At 36.6% G+C, this 25688-nt stretch overlaps 1 protein-coding gene and 1 pseudogene across 1 annotated transcript; one reads left to right on the top strand and one right to left on the bottom strand.

Moving 5' to 3' along the window:
* Positions 1-243: 243 nt before the first annotated feature.
* On the bottom strand, positions 244-21985 carry LOC122293603 (annotated as a pseudogene).
* An 8-nt stretch (positions 21986-21993) lies between these two features.
* On the top strand, positions 21994-23868 carry LOC122293602. Its single transcript, XM_043102141.1, has 2 exons — positions 21994-22473; positions 22543-23868. The coding sequence occupies exons 1-2, from the start codon at positions 21994-21996 to the stop codon at positions 23866-23868; spliced, it is 1806 nt and encodes a 601-aa protein (XP_042958075.1).
* The last annotated feature ends 1820 nt before the right edge of the window (positions 23869-25688 follow it).

The raw sequence follows: 25688 nt of genomic DNA, 5'->3' as shown, positions 1-25688 counted from the left end.
TTTTCCCTTGAGGTTAAGGGAATAGGTATTCTTCCGTCCATCATGAATGACACTGCAGTCATACTGCCAAGGTTGATCCAACAATACATGACACGCATCCATAGACACAACATCACACCAGGCATTATCGAAATATTTTCTACCAATTGAAAAAGACACGAGGCATCGCCTATCAACTGTTACCTCACTGCCTTTATTTAGCCATGACAACTTGTATGGCTTAGGATGACGGTTCGTCTTCAACTACAATTTCTGGACAACCTCCTCGGATACTACATTCTCACAACTGTCGCTATCAATGATCATTTTGTAGACTTTATTTGCAACTATGCATGTCGTGTGAAAAATATTAGTTCTCAACCAATCGTCCCCTGAATCGCCCTTAGGAGTCAGTAGACTCTTGCGAACAACCAGAGTCTCATGACCATCTCCATACAGAACATCATCAGTCTCATCATCATCATACACGGGTTCGCCAATCTCCTCAGTCTCGTCTACCACGTTTTCCTCAATCAACAAATTTTTGCCCTTTCGATTAGCAGGCTTCCTAATATCAGTCGCTCTATGCCCCTGTTCACCACAACGAAAACATCTAATAGTAGGGTTAGAATTACCCTGCGGTGGCTGTTGGACAGGACGGGAATCCTGAGGGTGAACTGGCCGACTGTTTTGATCGCTCCTGATCACTGGTCTCCTGTTTTGCTATTTTTCAACAACAAATGCACGCTGGTAGGCCTCCGAAACATTCCACAGTGAGTGAAGGCTGAGGACATCTTGTAAGGGCTGGCGCAAACCCCCCAAATACCGCGCCACCATCTGCTCCTCCGTCTCAGATAAATCGTTCTGGGCCACCAATTGGTAAAACTCCTCCGTGTAATCATCGACTGATCTCGCGCCCTGCCTCAACGCATGAAGTCGCTGAAACAAGGTTTGCGTGTAGCCGAAGGGAAGGAAGTGACCATTCATCTTCTTCTTCATCTTCTCCCAATCAGTGATCTTGGCCTTGCCCTGCCTATATCGTGGACGTCGTAACTGCTCCCACCACACAGATGCTCTGCCCTTGAGTTTGATGGCGACCAGTTTCACTTTCACACGATTGGGGACTTCCTTATAATTGAAAATACGCTCCACTTCGTTAATCCAATCAACAAATCCCTCAGCTTGTAATGTACCAGAAAACTCGGGCAGATCGACCTGACGACGATACTCCCGGAATAGATCAAGATTGTGATATGAGTTTTTGAAAGTGGAATCAGAATCGTGATCAGAGGCCTCATGATCCTCGAAATCCTACTCCGCCAGGCGCTAGGTTAATTCTGTAACTTACCTCTGCAAATCCTCAATCATTACATACAGAATGCTACAATCACGGCGTTGGTATTCCTCATTCAGAACCTGCCCACGATGACCACAACCACCAGCCATTGAAACTGATGAAATTTCCCAAGAAGATGTTGAAGCTCTGATGCCAACTGACGCTGGACAGAATAGCGATTATCCTGCAGGCTAGTTCCAACAGATGATTCACAGGAAAGAACAGGAGAAAATCAATCCACAAAAAAATGTGTTTATCTGAATTTTTCCAAAAATATCAAAATCCCAAAGATCACTCCAAATTGAAATTCAAAATAAAATAAGCAATCTACAAAAAATGGGGCCCAAATCGGGTTTAAAATGACTTCCTAATGGACAAATGAAATATTACCATAAATAGTAAAAAACAACTAAAACTAGTGATTTGGAGGGAAAAACAGCAGAATTTGAGGTAAAAAATGAGCACATGGAGCAACGCTAGATATGGACAGCGTGCGTACTGAAAAGAGCTTTCCAAATTTGGATCTTATGCGCGATTCCGACACCTGTAGCCAAAGTTATGGCCAAAAGACTGAAATGCACTCAAAACGGCCCCAATTAGGAACATTTCACAATCAATTCCAGCCTTTGTGCTGATCTGCCAACTCATGGTACCTTAGCGCCATCAAGGTGCAATCTGGCAGCTCAGCATCATCTGTCTCAGATCCCCCTACATCATATAGGGTTTAAGAAGCTTAGAATTTTTAACCTTGCTCTTCTTGCAAAACAAGGTTGGAGATTGCTACAAAATACTAATTCTATGTTATACAAAATTCTCAAGGCTAGATATTTTTCTAAGACCAATTTTTTGGAGTCTAGATTGGGAAACTACCCATCTTATACTTGGCAAGGTATTTGGGAAGCTAAGAAATGGTTGTGGGAGGGCTGTAGATGGCAAATTGGAGATGGTAAGACTACACAGTTATGGATAGATCAGTGGCTTCCAGGGCATACGAATTTGGCTCAAGAGTTTGGTTTACAAGTGCAAGATAGAGAGGTTGTTGTGGATTCTATTATTGATGAGGAAACAAGGATGTGGGATTTTCCAAAAATTAGAACTCTCTTTAATCCGATGGTGGTGGCTGATATAAACAAAGTTTTGATTTTCCCTGAAGGAACAACTTTTAAATTGATATGAAGTCAAGAAAGGAGTGGACATCTTTCAGTAAAAAGTTGTTACAAATTTATTATGGCACAAATGGGTTCCAATACAACAAAGTCTTCTTTGAGGGGGAGACAACATAGATTATGGAAGGCTTTGTGGAGGATGAAAGCTCCAAATAAAATCAAGGTCTTTGCTTGGCGGTTGTGTAAAGATAGTTTACCATCTTCGGATAACCTTGTACGAAAATAGGTGATCACAAAAACTGCTTGTAGTTTCTGTCAGATTTAGTTGTACTCAGATTCGAGATATATGGTTTCAGTTTTTCCCTTCATTGATAAACCTACTGTCTTCTAATGTGACTGATCTAGTGTTACAGTTTGTGGTGGGGTCCGATGCTAATAGTTTGGAGCAATTTTTCAATCTAACATGTGGGTTTTAGTATAGAAGAAATAAGCTTGAGTTTGAAAACATTCGACTAAGCCCGCATCATGTTCCTAATCACTCCTTGAGCCTTTTAAATAGTTTCAAAGTTGTGGTTGTCAGCTCTAGAATGCAGATGCAAGACCAATTTTGTTGGAAGCCTCATTTTTAGGGAGTTCTTAAATTAAATATAGATAGTGCAATGTTTTCCAATTTACACAAAGTGGGTATAGGTGTTATCCTAAGAGATTCATCAAGAAAAGTGGTGATGGCAGCTTCCAAACATGAACTCGAGGTTGAAGATCTAGAAGCTATTGAGTTGCTGGCAGTTTTAAGAGGCATGCAACTGATCTCGACAATGGGTATTGCACATATGGACATAGAGTCTAACTGTTTTTTGCTGGTCCAGTCCTTACAGAAAGATGACATGTTGGACTCAATGCTAGGCAACCTGTTTTTTGAAGTTAAAAGACTATGTAGTTGCTTTGAAACTGTTACTTTAAAACATGTGTATAGGAAGGGGAATAGAGCAGCTTATGAGCTTGCTCGTAATGCTTGGAGGGTTGATGACCTTGAAATGTGGTGGAATTGTATTCTAGACTTTTTTTCTCAAACCCTATGGTTTGATAAATGTCTGTAATTATTTTTTTTTTTATCTCAATGAAGATGTTGGTCTATCAAAAAAAAAAAAAACAAAAGAACATAACCACTTGCTACTTCCACTGAGAAGTACTAGTTTGCTCTATCGATATAGGGGAGTCACAAGTGTCTAAAAAAACTTATTATGCCTTTGAATGAGGCCGATGAACAAGAAAGATAATGTAGGTGTTGAGTAAAGAATCAGGGGGTGACTTTAACGTTGGTTGTATTGGCAAGGATATGGAAAATTGCTTAGAGAACGAAAGGAGAAAATTATTTGAAGAGGAAGATGCACAAAGGTTATATACTTATTTTCTTGATCGACAATGCAAAGAGCTTGGATTTGTGTACTCCATGCAAGTTAATAAGCATTGGTGTATGGAAAGTTATTTTTAGACAAATACAAAATCAAGGACATCATACCAATATTTTAGGGATGTTGTCACATTCGATGCCACATATCTAAGAAATATTTATAAGATATCATTTGTGTTACTTTCTATAGTTAACTATCATCCCTAAAACATAATGTTTGGTTGTGATTTGTTAGTTAATGAAATAGCCGAATCATATATATATGGTTATTGAGAACATGGCAAGAGGCAATGATTGCGCATGCCCCCTCAACTATAATTACTAATGATGACAAGGTGATTACGCCCAAAGAATAACACGATAGTTGTACCATAGATTTGGAGTATCTATTCCATAGAGACAAATTAAAAGAATAGCATAATGAACAAAGAAACTAAAAATTTAGAAAAACAAAAATCAAAGTAGTAATGTAAAACAAATCCTTTCTAAAAAGAAATAAACTGAAGAGCCAAAATGTAATAATGAAAAAGTTAGACTAGAATTAATAGCAATGAAGTATCGGGAATCCCTTACTTGAACTTGAAAATTCTATCCATATCAGATTAATTGGATACTCAATTAGAGATCATAGCACCAGATTCTCTAATAGGAAAATATATATTTATAACCAGATTCTCTAAACAAAAATTGTATCAACAAGAAAGTTTATTACATGAATCCAATAGAATTAAAATCATCAACATTCAAGCAAGTTCATCCCTAGCCTCACCAAAGAATTAGCACCCCATTCGAAAGAAGAATTCTTTTTGTGGAATATGAGTTTCTCCAAACCCTAGCATCCTTTCTCCCAAAAACCAGAATGGAACCTTTCTTTTCTGCCTTTGGCTCTTTCTTTTCCTCACTTTTCACGAGCTATCCCCAATATGGAAAGAAAATCGCGTGCAAACTCGGTAGGTAATACTCTATATTTTCATGTGCATATTATAGGCCCTGTCGCTTCTTCCTCACTTTGTCCTTGAGAGGGGAAGGCACATATAGAAAAACTAAGTGAGTCAAATAATCAGTAAGTATTACTTCATACAGTCAAAATATAACAACATAAGTTTTCATTCATGCATTCCCATTCATCTACATACTTGACCTAAAACATACATTTTATTGAATACAATAAAAGGTTGGATTTTTCTTTGAAAATAGTTTTCCTTTCATAAAACATTCTCATACCTTATATATTCATTCATAAAGGGCTAAATAATCACACAACATTCATTTTAACTGTTATCATTTTTCTTTTGCCGATACACACTATTATGCCAGATGTGTTGAGGTTAGCAATCCTTTTAACCCGGATTTCATCCATGGCCACAGGTTGGAAATCCCTTTTAGTTAGGGGGTAGCACTAGATGCACTACCAGTATTACTTACCCGACATTACAATCTACCTAGTCCTTTAGTACCATCATTTATTCAGTCATGGCCGTTATTTATTTTCATACATTAAAACATTCAATCATTTCCTTTCATTCATTGGGTTCTTTCAAAACTATAAAAAAAATAAAATAAAATAAATAAATAAAAACTCAATTGTATTCACTACAAGAAAATGCACTTTTTGCAGCGATTTTTATTTTGCTGGAAATAAAATCATTGCAATAGCTTATCAACAGCAGCGATTTTAATACGCTGCACACTTTTGAAACAGTAATTTTCATTTAGTTGTATTTGCAGCGACTTTTAAGTTATTGTAACGAAAAAAATCGTTGCAAAAAAAAAAATCCTGTTCATTACTTAAATTTGCAGCGACTTTTTATGTTATTGAGGCGATTTTAATTGTTGCGTGTAACATTCTTGTTTTGCAGCATGTGATTTTCGCTGCAATTTCGCTGCCGCGCCAAACACCCAATTTCACTTATCAAATTTCCCCCCAACCATTTTTCCCCCGTGTCTGCCCATTTCGACCTAATCCCACAACAAACTCTAGTTTCCATTCTCAATCCTTGCTTTTGAAAACCCTTCCCAGCGTGCAACCATATGCTTCAGCTCCTCGCCTGGGTTACCGATTCTCCCATTCTCATTTCCCCGCGATTCCCTTCTCTAGAGCCGTTTCTGGTTCACCAATTGGGAAGAAGATTTTAATCTCCCAATTGTAAACCCTAGTGTGCGCACAGCCTTCTCTCAACTTGAATATTGTCTCCGTTTGGGAAGCTAGTTCCTATGTCTCCACCTTCGATTACCCTAGACGATTCCGTGCCTCCATTTCTAATCTGAAGATATCAATCATCTGTTTTCAAAGATGATCAATCGAGGCTACAGGTATCTCCCATTTCTTGTAGGTTTCATTACAAAAGGTGTTGTTTTTAGATGTACACGAATTTGATTGTATTCCTCTGTGAAACTGATTTGCATGTGCCTCTGTTTGCATTATACTGGTTGTGTATTTGCCTCTTATGTTTGGAATGCTCAATCAGTTGTGGGTATTAGATAATTTGATTATTCACCAATGATGACTTGAGGACTCTAATTAGGACAATCTCTCATTGACTGGGTTTCAGAGCAAGACTTCATTCTAGAAACACTCTGAATTGTCTTCCTTTCAAGTGCACTTACGAATTCATCAAGTTAATTAACAATTACAATCTGTTATCAAGTCCTAATAACATACTTTTAGGAGGAAATTAAATGAAAATCCATATTGATGTCATGTGATTTTGGTATTGATAATTAATGACATGTAGAAAGGCTTTCTAGTGTCTAGAGAAAACAACGATTTCTGAGGTACACAGTTCTGTAAGTAGGGGAAAGATTTTTCATTTTAGTAGCAAGTTGGAAAATAAAATGGTTGAAACTTACAAGGTAAATTAAAAAAAAAAAAAAAAAAATAGAATGTATTTTAAGTAATTTTGGGCATTGTTGAGCTTCTCAAACCACAACCTAAATGGTCAAGCCATTATGCATCGATTTTCCATCTGTCAAACCTACTTATTGCTAGAATAAAGGTGTTGGTATTAACTAAAGGATGAATACTACTAGGATCTTTTTCCATCACATCGGTATGGGATGAAAAAAGCGCTGAGTAGTTATTCCGTTTATGGTGAAATGTCAAGAAAGTTACTGCTTTGGTTGTTGTCTCGATCCGCCATGAAACCTATGGCTTTTAATGGGTAGGTCACGAAATGTCCCTTTTCACTCTGCAGTATATGAGCATGCATTAAATCTTTTATGCTGGTCTACTGTTTGCTGTCTGCATCCAAACTCCACATGAGTTATGAAATTCTGCATTATCCAATATTGGCCCAAATTATCAGCCCGCAGAATGATAATATAAACTATATATGTAGAAATGTTCTCTTTATCATGTTATATGGCTGGGTACTCATGTATGGTGTGTGTGTGTGTGTATAATTAACCATCCAGGCTCATGTTTACTACAAAGATGAGCCTGGTTAGAGTCAAACCTTGGTTGCTTACTATGTTGCGCGCGGAGAGACCTTCCATAAATTTGGCATACATATAATGCTTATTAATGTGTAGTATGTATATATATAGTATATATATATATACATACTACAGCCTACAGAAGTATTAAGTATGACAGAACATCCCAGCTAGATAACCACAAACTGGCTTGTATAAATTTTATCCAAGCTGTATTATAATATATATATCTATATGGTCATAAATTCAACAAGCTAAGAGCAGGTTTTAAGGAATGTGAAGAACAACAAAATACATATACCTTCTCACCAGGAAAAACTTCTGTTTCACAAGTATTTATCTAATGCTGAAACAGGTTATCTGGGATGCTTTCTCTCTCTGCACATGGTCTTTTTATCACATCATTGTTTTAATGCTAGCTAGGTTAATTCATGGTACTTTTTTCCTTCTCTCTGCAAATTAAATAGACAAGCGAGAGTCGAATCTCTCAAAATGAGAACTTGGCTCGATGTTAATTTGTTTGGTCGAAGGCCATTGATGACAGGTGCCATGCATGCATGGTACTAATTAACATCGAGCTTCATCTAATGTCTAAAGAAAGGGTTTGTTTAAACTTGAATCAGCTAACACTACAAGAAATTGGGTCTTTTCCAGCGAATTTATTGTTGTTGCAAATAAAATCGCTGAAATAGAATTCCAAAAGCAGCGATTTCAGTACACTGCAGGTTTTAAAATATGTAATTTTCTTTTAACATTTTTTGCAGCGATCTTTGAATTATTGCCCTAGATTTTTGCAGCTACTTAAAAGTATTACTGTACACTACCGAAAAAATTACAGCGATTTTCTGTGTTAATACGACTTTTGCCGTCGGGGGTAGAATTAAGTTTAAGCAGCGCACTAATCTTCGATGTATATCTATGACTGCCACGCCAAACACCGATTTCACTTTAATTTCCCCCCAACTTTTTTTTTCCCCATGTTTGCTCACTCCGGCTGATTTCCCCAACCTTCTGCGCTGCGAGTCTTCGATACATTCCCACCAACAATATCGTAGCCCTTTCCACCCAACCGAAAACATATCTATCGCGTTCGAGAGTGGCTTGAGCTCCTCCACCTCTAGCCACTATCGCGTTTCTCCCATTCACGTTTTGGGTTCACCATATTCAAAGAAACAATTTTGGTGACCCAATCGTAAGTTCTAGTGTAAGAAACTGCCTTCCATCCTATTTGGTTATTGTCTCCGTTTGGGAAGTTGAAGGACTACGTTTCCACCTTCGCTGGAATAGACGATTCCAGCCCCCCATCTGTAGTCCGAAGTTATCAGTCCTCTGTTTTGCAAGAATGATCAAACGATTGTCCAGGTATCCACTGAATTTATGAAACCCCTTTACGAGTAGGTTGCATTACAAAAGTTATCGTAACATTGATGTACACTTGTATTTTTTGGGTGATGTGAAACTGATGTGCATGTGCGTTTGCCTGAGGTATACTGGTTGTTTATCTGCAGAATGTGTTTGGATTGCATTTATAATGTTGTGTGTATTAGATAATTTTAGTATTAACTTATAGAACTTCTTGTAGTTGAACCAGAAGCATGTTTATAAATGCAACAATACCCAGAAAATGTGTTTGGTCATGTAATTTATGTGGGTTTCTAGCGTGATTTTCCTTCTAACAATTTGTATGACAGAAGATTTAAAAATAGATACATTATAACAGAACATCAAAATATGTATAAGAGATGCTACCCAAAAAATCATTGTAAAACCGCTGCAATACAAGTTGTTATGAATTATTAATTGGAGAATGTTCCTTTCTCCATCTCATGACAGGTGGGATTTGGTCCTGTTTGTCCAACATATTTGCAATAAGTAACTTAGTGATATTGGTTAGAGCCAAGCAATTAAATGTCTGTTTAATGAAAAAGGTGGAAAGCCCTAACTTATTTCCAAAATTATCAAACTGCCATACTCTATATTAAAATAATATAGGAGCATCTTCATTGTTTGCTGGGTGTTATGTTGCTCTAAATACTTAAAAATATTAACTTTGGCTGAACAGTTTTTGGGATTGATTAAAGTAGAGTAAGATGTATCCTTCTGCCCCCACTATGGGCATCTCTTTCAATCAATATAGGAAGGTTTAGTGCGTGTCATTATATGTATTTTTATCATACAGGCCTGATTATGGCATTCCTTAATGAATTGCAGCAAAAACTGGCTAGAGTCTAATAGTCAATTCTCATATTTTTAAAGCCTAGAATGATTGCCTTAAAACTAATGGAAAACAAAACCCTTACATATTAGTTACAAACTTGAGTACTTGATCACTCACAATGCAGTGAGAAGCTGCCACATTTTCTTTCCAGATGAATAATATTACTAAATATTGTTCATATTAGTGCTTCCCATTATGCATATATAATAGGAAGTTTCCACCCATCGATATGTGTTGCATATCTTTAGTGCATTTCTCTATTTTCAAAGCAATGAATGTCATGCCTTCAGATCCTCTACATGTGTTTAATGAAAGTTTTATTATTCAAATTACTAAAACTTATATTGAAAAAAAAAAAAAAAAGGCCAAGCTTAAAGATCATTTAGTGGCCTTCAGCTTGTGTTTTCTGCATTCTACTAGCCTTTGTGACAGCTTGCACTACAAACTTAGTCTGTTGTGTTGTTTTCGTGGATGTGCAGTAGGATTTTGGGGCACAAAACATTAAATTACACTTTTAATGCATCTGAGTTGTGGTTCTTTTCTGTGCATCTGTGTTGTGGGTCTGTTGTGGGGGTAGTTGGTTGCTGAACAATGATGCCACTGACCAAGACTCTTGCATTTTATTTTATTTTCTTTTTATTGTTTTTTCTGATCTAATCTCTTCTCATGCCTGCTAATTTGAATTGATATTAATGCTTGTGGGGACTCAAACTCAAGGTATATATTGTAGTCCACTGAATGAGTTAGATGGCAAGGAAAACTTAACCAGTATATATTAGCATTAATATCATGCAGATCACTTAGAACTCCCACAAGCAGTAAGAAGTTGCCTGTATTCAGGGATGAATAATCTTATTCATATGACTACATAATTACACTTCAATTTATGTAGTATATTAGAAGTGCTTCCATGCAGTAAGCATATTACATGGAGGCTGTTTCTTCGTGTACATTCATATACATTAATAAAAAAGCCTCCACCCATTAATTTCTTTAATAAACTGCTGACTTTCCTTTTAGCCTCCATTACTCTTAAGAGCTTTTTTTGACACTCTTAAGTGAGACCTCCACTTACCTTACTAGCAACCCTGCAGTTGTGCCAATGATGACTTGAGGACTCTAATGAGTACAATCTCTCATTGACTGGGCTTCGATTCAAGACTGATATTCTAGAAACACTCCCAATTGTCTTCCTCTCAAGTGCACTTACGAATTCATACAGGCTTTAACAATTACCTTCTCAACCATTTCCTAAAACCATACTTTTAGATGAAATTAAATGACAATCCATATTGATTCCTGTGATCAATATGGATAATTAATGAAATGATGAACTAGGCTTGAGATAGTTTGTAGGGAAAAAAACTATTTCAGAAAATAAACTCCTGTAACTAGGGGAAAGATTTTAAATTATTAGCAGCAAATTGGAAAATAAAACGCTGTATGAAACTTAAAAGGGAAATTAAATGCTTAATTTCTTTGATTATTAGTAATTATGGGCATTGTTATATAATATTTTCCTATTTTTACAAGTTTTAGAATCCTGATAATTAAAAGTTCAATTATATTTCCCAATACCTTTCTAATGTGTAAAATCATGTAGTCATTCCTAACCTAATAAATTACGAATTTTTGATTTGACATGGTCACCAAAACATTGTTCCTAGATCGAAGGACTTGACTAAAATTAATAAAATATGGCAAGTCCCACTGTTTTAAAAGGAGAGATTGACACGTTTGCTAGTGTCCCAAAATTACCAAATCATTACCAGTTTTAAAACACTAACCTGATGACCCAAAACAGCCATACCTTAAATTTATTCTCACTTTGGCAATGCTAGCTACCCCTTGATACTTGCATACATATGGAACAAACTTTCATGGCGATAAAACAAAGGATGGCTAATTCTACACAATCTTATGTAATCATCAGAACTCTAATGACTCTTCCGGTTACCCTAGCTAGCTGTCTGTCTCCATATCTAGCTTCTGCCATAAATTGTATATAACAGAGGTTTATATCTTTTTCTGTTTAAAAAAATTACTAAAAGTAGTTTGAATTGATATTGAGGTCTATGTTAATTTAAAACATTCAGGTGAGATGTGGCCTAGCGTTTTTGCAGCTTCTATGTATGATTGCTGTGCAGCACTATCCTGCCTGACAGCAGGCATAATGCAATCTCACCTGAAGTACCATACATCTTTTATGTCTTGCCAAACCCAGACACCTTAACCTAATTAATTTTCATTAGTATAGTCTCCATTGGATATGTTGCAGGGGCATTTGTTTGTAACTGATATCGCTTGTAGGGCACATGAGCCAAATCCTTATGTGTAGCAAGGTCATTTCATATAAAAATGGGATCCGTACATGGCTGTTATTTTCACCTACTTGATCTGTAGACGGACATTTTAGTTGGAGACTTAGTGTAGCAATGTCTTGATGTCTTATGGGATTGGGTCCAAACTCGTCCTTTTATTATATAGAGATGCTAATCTTTTACATAATACCGATTAACTAATCAACCTTGCTTGTCATATATATGTGAATCCAACCTGATTATTGTAATGCTGGTCAACCATTCTGGATCAACACGAGTAGGTGATTAATTTGTGTGTGCAAGTTGAAGAAAACAATTAGACTGGACAAAACCTGGAAATATTACTAAAACTTGACAGTACATGCATGTTTTCTTGTGTGCACTAAACTATATATCATTGACTTAAAGTTATTTAAGTCAATGATATTTAAATGAGGCAACAAACATTTTGACAGCAGATCTAATAACACATATGCCTTTCTCACTTTGAAAGCATGAAAATTAACATATATAACAGTCTGAAATTATTTCTTATGTTTTCATGTTCTCGATTCCCAACCACATCTCCTCAATCTACCCAATGGACCACTGAAAATGTCGACTCTTCGACTGTGTTTACTAACATGGGTTCTAACCTTTTTTTAATACGTTATATGGTTTTTTATTTTATTTTCTTTCAAGACGAGGGGTGTAATCTATATATACAGTGGATTTTTGTTTATGTTTTCCACATACTCTCCTCTTGCAGCCTTGGTTTTATTTTCTGTTATACATTATTACCTTAATGTATAATAATGTAACTTGTTAATGGAAATTGTACTCTTTCCTTACATTAATAATGTTGTTGTTTCCTTGAAGGGTACTTTTGTCTACCCTGCACTTGCTTGGTCTACCCGTCTCTTATATGCTTTGGGTTTGTATTAGTTTAGGGTCTTGTATCAATTTTATTTATATGTAATTTTAGAATTTAAACTGGTAGCTGAAATTACCAAAAGTCATTGAATATGTCTTGATTCTCCATCAATTCATATGTTATACATCTGATCCCTCATCAATAGCTTCTTGTCTTTTATGTAATTCTACCTTTCCTTGCATTAACATTTCTGGTATCCAAAGCAGTACCCATCAATATTCTTGCCTGAATGTGATCATTTAGATCATGAATAATAGCTTGCTTACCGTTTTGATCCATTAACTTGGTTCTGGGTATGGTATGTGTATATATATAGTACTAAAACATATACTATATTGGTGATTTTTGTATATATATATATAGTTATATTTTGTGATTAAATCAGGACTAGGATTGTATGCCAATCCAATATATATATATATGTATGGCTTATATAGTTCAAGCAAATCTGGTTGTTTATGTGAATTCATGTTTTTCTGAACCATTGGAAATGTGTGGCTTCAACAGGTGTGTGGATTTGATATTTCCTTTGTTGTTTAGAAAAACATTTTTCTTGTGGTAACTCTCGGTTAGCTTCAAATCAGCGGAAGTATAGACTTGGGTTATGTTGGTCCAATACCAGTAAATGATTTGTTGGAATTTGCAGCACCAAAGTTCATATATGATACATTAAATTAACATAGTCATTCCTTTGGAAGAAGACCAATAAACAACCAAAGTTTGGTTGCTCTCTCACTCCCATGTCTATGCTTTTAATTTTGTGAATGTTACTAAATATTTACTGATATGATCCAGTGAGAACGAACACATGTACAATCATATGGAAATGAGGATCGCAAATCATTCAATATAATTTATAAGTCGATTACATCGATTCTGACTTTATACATTTCAAACCCTCAGTCATATCATTTTGGGCACATAAAAAAACTAACAGCTCCTCTTGACCAAACTTTCAATTATGTCTTTCAAACGCTTTCCACGTTCCCATTACATGTTTATCTATTAGAACTTACCTATTTTTTTTTTTTTCCTTCTTAATGGCCCAAGTTAGTAAAAGCAGTAGCCTTAAAAAAGTATTCATGTCATTATTATTATTATTATTATTATTATTATTATTATTATTATTATTATTATTATTATTATTATTATTATTATTATTATTATTATTATTATTATTCTTGATATGTATCTTATTATTTACAATAATAATCATGAACATCATTACAGGTATTATTATTTTCTGATAAAGGGTGTTTGCTGAAAAATTTATACTGACCAATCTATTGAGCACTTAAGTCAATTTCTTTAGCTTTACATGCATTGGGATATTGTGATAATTTGCTGTGCTAGCTCCTGAAGTGAGTTTAGAGATTGTCGTGTAAGTCAAGTTAGAACTCTTAGATTTGCATATCCATCCTGCACTCTGATTTTTAATGTTATTTGACACTCTTTCCTTTCACAAACGAGGAGTGGCAGTTTTTTTCCGGTTCGTGTACTTATACAGTAGTGTATATATATTATATTTACTATAATACGGACTTTGGTAATGGTATTCCTAGTAAACATATTTGGGCTGTCTTAACTTCCATGGAAATCCCGTACGGATTGTTGCTGAGCATGGATAATTTTTCAGGTACACACTTCCCACTTTGTTCTCTCTGAAAGAGTGGATATATGCATTCCTCTTGCTGCTCTTCACAATGGTTGATTTGATTTTGATGACTCATAATGATAGTATGGGATCTGAATGTCACATGGGCTAAGTGGATAATGTGTGTAGAGCATAGGAATGAAAGTTCATTTGTTCAATATTTGAAATTGCTAGTTTCATTTGGACATAAGAAAGAGCTACATGCCTTTGGTCCTGGAGACTCACTTGATGGTTTTTGGGGAGTGCAAAGTTGGTAGCAGATGCTTAATTTTTGCTGTTAAACAAATAGATAATGTCTACCACATGGCTGGGAACCTTTGCATTATCGCTGGGTTGGTTACCTAGAAGATCATTTATAAGACAAGAATCCCATCCTAATGGTTTGAAAGATGATAACACCTATAGAAAAATCTAGCTAGATTTATTTGGAATGGGTTTCAAATGCTATGTTCTAGTTGTTCTGCTTTTGTGGTAAACACAACTTAAAAGATGAATAAATCGGGATTTTCCATGATGGTTTTGCTCACATTGAAGAGAGATTGTGTTGAAAACAAATATGATGTTGTGTTATTATTTGCTGTTATTTATTGATGATATGTTCTAGTTGCAATTTTCAGTATTCTGCATGCTAGGATTTTCTGGGTCACTTAAATTTGCTAGCCACTCTAGCTGAATCCAAGCTATAGTGGGGTTCTTATGTTACAAACATTAGAGATTTTAAGCCTAACCATCATCTACACACTCTAAAGACAGCAACTACTCCTGGATTTTGTGTTTCAAACTTTTCTTTCTAGAGTAATTCCTGAGTAACACTTATGTTTATGCAGAACTTTAACTATTTTAGACCAGTCATTTGTGTGTGGCCATTTGGAGATGTAATATGCTATTTGGTGTTCTAACCATTGGAGATGTAATATGCTACCATGGTACCATGGCTTTGTATGTTGCAGCTAACATTAATGTCAGCCCATTTTGTGAATACATCGCCACCCTTACCGTTGCATCAACAGTCAAGTAAGAAGGGAAGGTAATAGATTACCGAAAGGCACTAATTACTGGTTGAGCAAACCCCTTTGATAAACATTTTACAAATAAAGAAAGCAAACCTTGGATCTGGAGGATTTCTGCTCTATTTAGATCAAATTTCCCGAGATTCTTGCGTTCCTTTGTAAGACTCCTTTCACCTTCAAAGACCTGGTATCATAATAGGAGCATCCAACTTTTAGATTAACAGTTCAAGTAAGCTAACACACAACTAGTTGAATTTTCATAAAAACAACTTGGAAGAAAAATAAACAACATGCCAGTACCATACTTGAATGGACACGGTAGTATGCTGATCCTGGTAAGTGGTGAAAACCTGCAATTTCTTTGTTGGGATAACAGTGTCTCTTGGGATCAACTTGGTCATCACTCCACCAACAGTTTCAATTCCAAGGGTCCTTTTGAGGTGCCACGTAACAGGAGAAGGATATCATTAATCAAGAATCCCACAAAGCACATTGTGGGAGCTGCCCATATAGTTCAACTACATTATGGTAGCACCATCTCATGGGTAACATAATTGCAAACATATAATGTGAAAAGAAAAGTAGTACCTTTAGTTTCTTCACCACCCTCTCCACTCAATATGCTTCGTTGTACAGCAGCACCATAAACAACTGCCTTATCTCGGTTCACAACTTTGTTCGGTTCCTTTCCATCAAAATAGTCCTTAAGAAGCTGTTGAACCTTTGGAATCATAGTGCTTCCACGAACAAGCACAATTTCATCATTAACCAGTTCTTCTCCAAACCGGCATCTTCCATAGCCTTCTTAGCCCGTCCCATGGTCTTTCTAAACAAATCATTAATTCAGCTCCTCATATCTACCTCGGGTCAGGGTTCATAGAAGTCAACACCTGCATAAAGTGATTCAATCATCGACATGGACTTGGTGTTGGCTGCTAAGAGCTCTCTTGGTGAGCTCACTTTCCCTCCTCAGCTTCCCAAGAGCTCTGTTATCCTTGCTGATGTCCTTGCCATACATATACATATCAATTTGATGAAATAGTCCATGAGTCTATGATCAAGGTAATTCCTCACCTGCAAGGAAATTGACCTTCCTTGCAATTCACGAAATTTTAACTTATAGGGGAGCTTAATACAAACACTTCTGTCATAAAAAACAGATACTTGGCATTTGCCCTGCCTACAAAATACCCTTAAATCTGCCTTTCTTATGATAAATAAGACATACTGAACCAGTAAACAGTGTTTCGTATACAATCTGAAACCCTTTAGTATTTGTTGCAGTCAAAGTAGTCAAATCACCCTAATTAATCATAGGAGACTGGAAACTTTTAGACTTAATCAAAATTTTATATACGCATCCAAGAACATATATAATATACTGCTCCTCCCAGTCCATGTCTTCTCTTACAGAAAACTTAACAACCATTTAAACAGTGGCTAAGAATATATGGTCTAACCTCCAACATGAGTGTCTCCATTAGTGGCAATAACCTCAAAAACACCATTATCAATTGTCAATATATACTGACATCAAATGTCCCACCACCAAGGTCAAACAAAAGGATGTTCTTTTCACCACCCTTCTTGTCTAGACCATAAGCGATGGCAGCAGCAGTTGGTTCCCAAGGAATGCTTGATTTTCTTCCCAAGGAATGCTTCAGCCGTTTCCTTCATCTTAGTCATAATCATGGCACTGATCTCCGCACTTTGTAAACCTTGGTCTCACCATCCTTAATCTTCACTTGAATGTTAGGCTTTCCATCCTTGTTCACAATCTTGTATGGAACAAGCTTCATGTCTCTCTGAACCTCATTTTCTCCAAATCTGTGTGTTTATAGAAAAGCGTGTCATAATTGGTACAACCTCCAAACAAGATGGATATCTAATCAGAAATCAACAAGTTGATAAGGATGAAATACTTTTTTCCGATCAGACTCTTGACGTCATAAATGGTCCTTTCAGGGTTGATGGCTGCCTGGTTCTTTGCAGCCTCACTGGTCAGTCTCTCACTGTCAGTAAAAGCAACCCATGAAGGGGTGATACGGTTTCCTTGGTCATTCGCTATGATTTCAACATGACCGTTCTTGTAAACACCAAATATGAGTTTTAATTGGATTTGCAAGGCCGGAACTTTGGCTTAAATTTCATTTGTAACTTGACTAAGTTCAGTTTATATTTAAAACTCCATCCTTTTTCCCTCTCTTACTTCACATTTAGCACCTAAAAAGATAGCAGCAAACACACTTCCCAATTCTGAAATTTTCTGCATCAGAATATATCCCTGTTCTCTTTCAACTTCATCTATCCTTACATTTTCCCCCTAATACTTGTTTAGTTGGGTGTGTAACTATGTGGGTGATGATTGAAACATGCAATATTCGTGCTAGAGTCTGCTTGAGATTATGCCTTGTTTTTCAGCCCTGTTTTGGTTCCATGCCGACAGTCTTACGAAAAAAGAATATTCTACTCATTGTTTTAACAATAGTAGTATGCTCTATGTGAATCACTCTTCGAATATGTTTAGGCCTCCATTTATGTGTTAAACTGTAAGATATCAGTATGAAAAGTTTTACCTTCTACTCAAGCTACTAACTAAGTAAACCTCTGAAGGTTTCAATAGAAATCCTTGGTTTATCAAGAACTATCTCTTCCTCTGTTTCTGCTATGTCTACCCACAAATCATGCTTATTCCTAATTGGAAATAAACACTAGTTCATTGCTTGTGTAGTTGGGATTATAGTTGAAGGAGGGGGGGTTTTGAAACAGGTATACAACTAACTTATTGGCTTGTCAAGCTATTGCACAAAGTTTGACATGACTTTACAAGACGAATGTATACTCTTAAGTTCTAGCCCCTTAGTTTGCATTTATCTTATCTCTTTAACTCAACCTCAAAATGTGACATTAGGAAAACCAAATGACCTTAAAATCTCAGACCAGAACTAGCTCTAAGTAGCTAGAGCCGAGAGGAACATTAATTACAGCTCCTCTCTTTCCTTTCACCTGATGGTCCCTTTGTGCTTAAGGTGGTACATTTGGCCAAAACTTAATGCCCAAACTTCTATTATACCGTGAATGGATAGCGACAAAATTGCTACGATCCTCAGTATTAAGCACTCTCTATATTTGGATGGCTGCTTGTATTGGTTCCCAACTCTTAGCTTTGTAGATTTTAAAGGCTTATTCTCTTTTTCACTCCATTTTGCTTATTGGATGTTTCATTTTGTGTACTTCTTGTGCGCCGTGATTGTGCACCCCTCTAATCTCTCTTTAAAGTTTTATTATTTATTAAAGAAATAAATAATGAATTTCTGGGTATACTAACTTAGTAATATATGATATACTTAAAATGTAGCTATTTTAAGCAACTACAGATGTTTCTGAATAGCATGTTGTGTAGCGTTAAGCTTAAAGAAATTGGTGTTATTTCTTACTTCAGTTCTTAATATATGGTGGTTCTTGTGGTGCTGTCTTAGTATGAATATTACAAAAAATATTGATTAGAAGAAAATAGGTTTGACATTTAAACCCACCAATAGTCATATACCAACCAAAAAGAATATTACCTGAAATCTCACCATAGAAAATTGTTCTACCATTTTAATTCCTCTATGTTACATATGAAAGTGTTTTGTGGAGATTTTTCATGCAAAGCTAGCTTCCCATCAATTATTTAGGGGTCATTTTTAGACTACAACTTGAGGGACTGCATGTAACATTAATAACTCCCTTTCATTGCTTCTAATATGATGCTTTGAACTGAAATACTATTGCTCAACATGCCGTTTATACACTTTTCAATAAGTTAGAGATTTCATTTTGAATAAACCTTTCACTAGCTGAAAGAGGTTCCTTCTTTTAACAGAGTGTTGGACTATCATTAGCCATCATTGAAGGTCAGCTGGAAGTTGTGCATGCTCTCCTTCCACCTTTGTTGAAGCTAAGTTTACCGAGCATATTGATTAATCTCTTGACAAATGAGATGGGCAAATTAACATATTTCTGAAGGTTCTCCTGAAAGGTACATTTCCTCACTCTGTTTCCACATGGATGACACGAGGGCTACATTAAATCTCTAGTTGGTGATGTCCTTGGAGTTGATCAATCATGTGCATGCAGCGTAGCCAACAAAAATGTATCTAAATAGACCAACTAGAGGTTACAACCATTATTAGTAGCTAGCTAAGTTGTAATTGGGTTTTCTTTTTGTATATTTACCTTTTGTGTATGTGGTGCTCTAAGTTGTGTTCTTTTAAAGGAAATGGTTCTTGCGGACATGGTTGTCTTTGAATATGTTGTGGTACTCGGTTTCATTTTTTGTATATGTTGTGTACATGGTGGTTTACTTTTCTGGGTATTAACATGCTTAACTACATTCGTGTAGCTATGAAGTTTTTTCTGAACAATCGCTTTTTCAAAAATGTTTATGGCCCTTTTTGGTACCTTTTAAATATGTAGTTAATCATCATGGGCCTGCAAAATGTTGCTTTGTTTGATTGTGCATATAAAGCAAAGAGTATTTTGTATTGTTACATGTAGTTGTATGATACCGTGACATGTAAACTGCTATATGATCGGTGATTAAGATATTTGGGCAAGAAAAAGTCCATCTATAGATTTATTGGAACTGTTGACTAGAACTCTTTTATATAGAATGCCATGCATGTTCCCAGAAGTGAAGCCTTGAGGTTAAACTCAGTAATGTGGCAGCTGTTTTGCTAAAATAGCCTTAAATAATATACATATTTCCTTTTATTTTGTTATATGCATTTTCCACATCCCTTACTTCATAGCATGTGGGTGAATTTATGAGTTTTAGCCATAATGGGGCTGCATCTTTACTTGCATGTGGAAAGCCCCAACTTTGGGCCAACAAAGCTCAATTTGCCATACTCTATAAACAAGATAGGAGCATCTTTTTGGATTTTTGGGTGTTATGGTGCTCTAAATACTTAGAAATTAACATTAGCTGAAGAGTTTGAGGGTTCGAAATATATCATGTCATTTTCTTTCCTTTTTTATTATTTATTACATTTATCAATGTAATAAACAAATGATAATGTGTGCATAATTAGGCAAATTTAACGGATGAGGTGACCAAGATTTCAACCTTTCTATGCATACGAACTTATTATTTTGGTAGCGTGGGCCCTTTTGAGGTAATTACTTTATACATAACTCGATTACAGCAATATTATCGCTCTTCATATGTTGTTTATCTTTTCTAAACACATCGCATTTGTGTGATTCCATTGTGCTATGCTCGTCTTGGCCAAACGTAGTTGTTGAAGCATGGCTTCCTTTACATATATATGCTACATATGTTTGGCCAAGATTCCCAAAAAAAAAAAAAAAACCAATATATATGTTTATTTGGCCATACTTTGTATTACTAAGTTTTATATACCCAAGGGGTACACATAATGCTACGATGACTTAATGGTATTGATCGAATATTGATAATGTTTGCTGATAATTGTGGTAATATTCAAGTTAATACATTGCCAAAAAGAATGTAACGCGTACGTTTGTATCATGTGTTAATGTTTCATAGTTTCATAGAATGAGAATGAAATACTCATTCCAACTAATTTCAGAAATTTGTTTTGTGATGCTCATTTCATTAAGTGAAGTTCCATTTAGAGTATATACATGTAAACTTAGGACTCAAGGTAATTTCTGCAGGTCATAATGCAAATTCTCGTGTTGGTTTATATGTCCAATAGCAACTTCTGGGAATTGAAGTATATATATCACCATATTGCTGTTACGCACGTCGTTTTGTAGTGCGTACATATGAATATAGAGAACAACCCTCCCCCCTCTATTAATTGTACGCTTTGGTAACCCTTCCAAAACCCTCGTCTGATGTCCATGAGATTTTATACATATCAATTTTGATGAATCAAAAGTCCTTAATCGTCATTCCATTAAACAAGCATCCACATCGAGACTCACTGCCTGCCTTCCCACGACCATATCTTACTCCCCAAACGTCGTCGTTTATAACTGCGGTTCATATGAGTACAACGCAATTCATTATAATATTTAATTATACCAACTACATTATTCCATAACCTTCAAAATGGTTCCAACTATTGTGTAGGTGGACCATCTATTTAGCATCTTTATATGCACTAGTCTACCCTATACTAACAAATAAGGGATATGGTACAATGTTTAACATGATAACATATTCTGCAGCACTTCAATACTCCTGGCTTAAACATAATAATCTGTTCAACACTACCCTCATCATTCCACAACGATCTGCATAGACGACAACCCCGGTTAGTATCGTTTTCTCCATTTTCTCTTGAGCTCCACTATCTATTGCTTCGACTGATCTAAAGCATTTTGGTCACCAGTACACTGTCTCAAATTCTTCACCCCCTCTCCACTTAATAGCTAAATTGATGCATATTATCCTCATAACTAATATATTGCTTTTTTCCACGAATTTTAGATGGACAAAAGCTGGATGAACTTGACCGATAGATTTCGATCGCCTGCATATGCATATGGGGTTAACACTTTCCTTACCTTTGCATGAAACCATTCTCGGGGAAGTGATCGCATTCGGTGTCCTTGTCGTTCATGCAGAAATATGATATTCTTACCAATATTTGATGTGGAGACTCACTTGTTCATTAAAGGGATCAATCCAAATTATACCCAGTGGATCTTTCATGGAGAGGAGGAGACAATAAGTTTCAATGATGATGACGACGATGGTGTTGCTGATTATGCTGACGAGTACATTGATGACATGGACCATATGTTAGATGACGTTCGGGCAGGCACATTCATTGATGTTCCCCAAGATCATCACAATCCATTGTCAACTGGTGGATCAATACTAGATCTCTCTCCAAGTTCATCTTTTGAGCAGTTACTAGAGGATGCCCGGCGTCCACTTTTTGCTGGTTGTACAAAGTTCTCAAAACTGTCATTTATTGTGAAGTTGTTACACATTAAGACAGTTGGTGGGTGGTCAATAAAGTCCTTTGATATGCTACTTAACCTATTGCAATCCGCATTTCCTGATGCTGAATTGCCAAATTCATATGCGGAGTCAAGGTCATTGGTTAGGGGTTTGGGTTTCAATTACCACAAAATTCATGCATGCCCTAATGACTGCATCTTATTCTGGAAGGAAAATGCTGATCTTGATGAATGTCCTATTTGTAAGGCTTCAAGGTGGATGCCTAATACACACAGGGCACGTCTTATACCTAGGAAAGTGTTGCGGCATTTTCCTTTGAAGCCAAGATTGCAACGTCTCTTCATGTCTGCGCAGATAGCATGTGATATGAGATGGCATAAAGAGCATCGGCCAACCGATGAGGCTACTATGAGACATCCTGCAGACTCAGAGTCCTGGAAGAGATTTGATGACGAACATAGTTGGTTTGCACATGATGCTCGCAATGTTAGGCTTGGGATGGCAAGTGACGGTTTCAATCCCTTCAATAATATGGCTAAACCATATAGCATTTGGCCAGTAATCTTGGTTCCTTATAACTTGCCGTCGTGGTTGTGCTTGAAGGACCAATTCTTCATGACATCTCTCATTATTCCAGGGCCAAAATCTCCAGGTAATGACATTGATGTTTACTTGCAACTGTTAGTCGATGAACTGGTTGAATTTTGGGAACATGGGATACCTACGTATGATGCCTCCACAAAGGATACGTTCGTGTTGCACGCTGCTTTAATGTGGACAATCAATGACTTTCCAGCGTATGGGAATCTTTCTGGCTGGTCAACAAAGGGAAAATTGGCATGTCCATGTTGTAATGAAGGCACCGATTCCAATTGGTTGACGTATGGACGAAAATTTTGTTATATGGGACACCGTCGTTTCTTGCCACTAGATCACATGTGGAGATTGAGAAAACATTTGTTCAATGGTAAAGAAGATCATCGCCCACCACCAAGGGTTTTAGATGGTGCTGATATTGTAGCTCAACTACAGATGCTTGGGGAAGTGCAATTCGGTACATCTCGTCGAAAGAGGAAGCGCACTACTGAAGAGTTGAACTGGACAAAATATAGCATTTTCTTCAAGTTACCATATTGGGTAACCCTGCGGCTTCGCCATAATCTAGATGTCATGCATATTGAAAAGAATATATTCGATAACATATTATGTACTTTAATGAACATCCATGGTAAAACTAAGGATAATATCAATTCTCGACGTGACCTAGAGATCTTGGGCTTCAGAAAAGAATTACATTTGAAGCATGAAGATAAACGTGTTACAATGCCACATGCATTGTACGCATTACATGGTGATGAGAAGAGGAAATTTTGTGAATGGTTGGCCGATGTGAAATTTCCAGATGGATTTGCTTCGAACATCTCGCATTATGTTTCAGTACGTGATTGCAAAATTTCAGGGTTGAAAAGCCATGATTGTCATGTTTTCATGCAAAGACTACTTCCTATTGCCGTGGGGGGGGTTCTTACGAACTGATATCGCATTGACTTTAACTGAACTGAGCACGTTGTTTAAGGAGTTGTGTGCCCGAACCTTGGATGTTAACCGACTATCCCAGCTCCAAACTGATATCGTCACAATTCTATGCAAATTGGAGATGATATTTCCTCAATCTTTTTTTGATGTCATGGTCCACCTAGCTGTCCACTTACCCCGTGAAGCCATACTTGGGGGACCAGTACAATACAGGTGGATGTATCCATTTGAGAGGTATCTTGGCAAGTTCAAGAGATATGTTAAGAATAAAGCCCGCCCAGAAGGCTCAATAGCCGAAGCCTACATTCACATCGAATGCTTGACTTTTTGCTCAATGTATCTCCAAGATATTGAGACAAAGTTTACTCGAACAGACCGCAACATTGATGGTGGAGATCCCCAGAATATAGATGGATTCAAAATTTTCAACCAGAAAGTTCGTCCCATTGGTATAGCTTCCAACTTTCAATTATCAGATAAACTCCTAAAGGAAGCAACCTGGTACGTCCTCAACAACTGCGCGGAGATTGGACCCTACCTAGAGTAAGCATCCATTATCTCTGAAGTTCAAACTTTATTTTACGTTTTTATGGGAGCAACCCATTTTTGTTGTATGTCCCTATGAAGTATCTTACGTATATTGTTGCACAATTTTGCATATACAAAATGCAGGGAGCACTATGAAAAATGTAAAGTACATAGCCCAAATTGTATCGATCGAACACATCAAACTGAGTTTCCAACTTGGTTGAAGAAGCGAGTAAGTTAGATTGCTGCCTCTCTAGTTAGATGAACTCGGGCCTTTTTTACTTTAAGCATGAAACTTTAATGGTAATGACGTTTCTACGATATTGTTGTAGGTTCAGGAGCAGCGTATAACTAACCCACATGATGTGAACGAAGATTTGTATGCGTTATGTTGCGGGCCTGAACGGTGGGTTGCATCCTATGCTGCATGCATTATAAATGGCAAAAGGTTCCATATGAAAGAACGTGAATTTCGATGGCGGACACAAAATTCAGGGGTGTTGGTAATTGGGGACGAAAGTACTAATAATGTTGACTTCTATGGTGTTATTAATGATATAGTGGAGTTACACTACATGGGAAGACGTCAGGTGTACTTGTTCATGTGTGATTGGTTTGACGTTGGTGATACAAGACGAGGGGTGCGAGTTGATAACCATATGTCTAGTATCAATATGGACAGGACTTCGTATAAGGATGAACCATTTGTGTTGGCATGCCAGGCTTCATAGTGTTTCTACATTAGAGATATAAGGGCGAAAGGGAATTGGTTTGTGGTGCAGAAGTACATAAATAGGAACGTATATGACATTCCACCAGTGTCGAGGGTGTTAGGAGAACTTGATGGATCATCAAGTGATGATGATGTCTATCAAGAAAATGAGGCATCATATGATTATGCACCATTGCAGTGTGATGCATGAACAATGTCTACTCCATTGAATAGGAATGACGTAGAACCTTTGGTCATTGATGCACAAGCAGTGACCAGTCAGGCTGGGCAAAACATGCATGTAGCAAACTTTATTGATGATGGCATGACTGCTTTTGGTTCAGGCTATGCGTCTAATGATGGGGAATATTCAGATGAGGAGGACTTATCCACAGACGATGAGTCTAGGTCATCTTAGACAAGCAGCCCATTTGTTGATGCCTTTCCACTCCATCCGTTATCGTTATAAAAATGAGTATGTGGACAATATATATAACAAAGAAATACATGTATGTTCGTTTCAACAAAGTGCTACAGTTATTTTTTATAGACCAACTTGGATCAAGTATTTTGCAGCAGA

This window comes from Carya illinoinensis, chromosome 14, assembly GCF_018687715.1.
Source record: "Carya illinoinensis cultivar Pawnee chromosome 14, C.illinoinensisPawnee_v1, whole genome shotgun sequence".
NCBI lineage: Eukaryota > Viridiplantae > Streptophyta > Magnoliopsida > Fagales > Juglandaceae > Carya > Carya illinoinensis.
This window is presented reverse-complemented; position numbering and strand designations above follow the sequence as displayed.

Excerpts from the sequence above, each read along its gene's own strand:
- LOC122293602 (XM_043102141.1), top strand. The coding sequence starts at position 21,994 with ATGATATTCTTACCAATATTTGATGTGGAGACTCACTTGTTCATTAAA. Across the intron at positions 22,474-22,542 it reads ATGCGGAGTCAAGGTCATTG|GAAAATGCTGATCTTGATGA; the intron begins GTTAGGGGTTTG and ends TTATTCTGGAAG.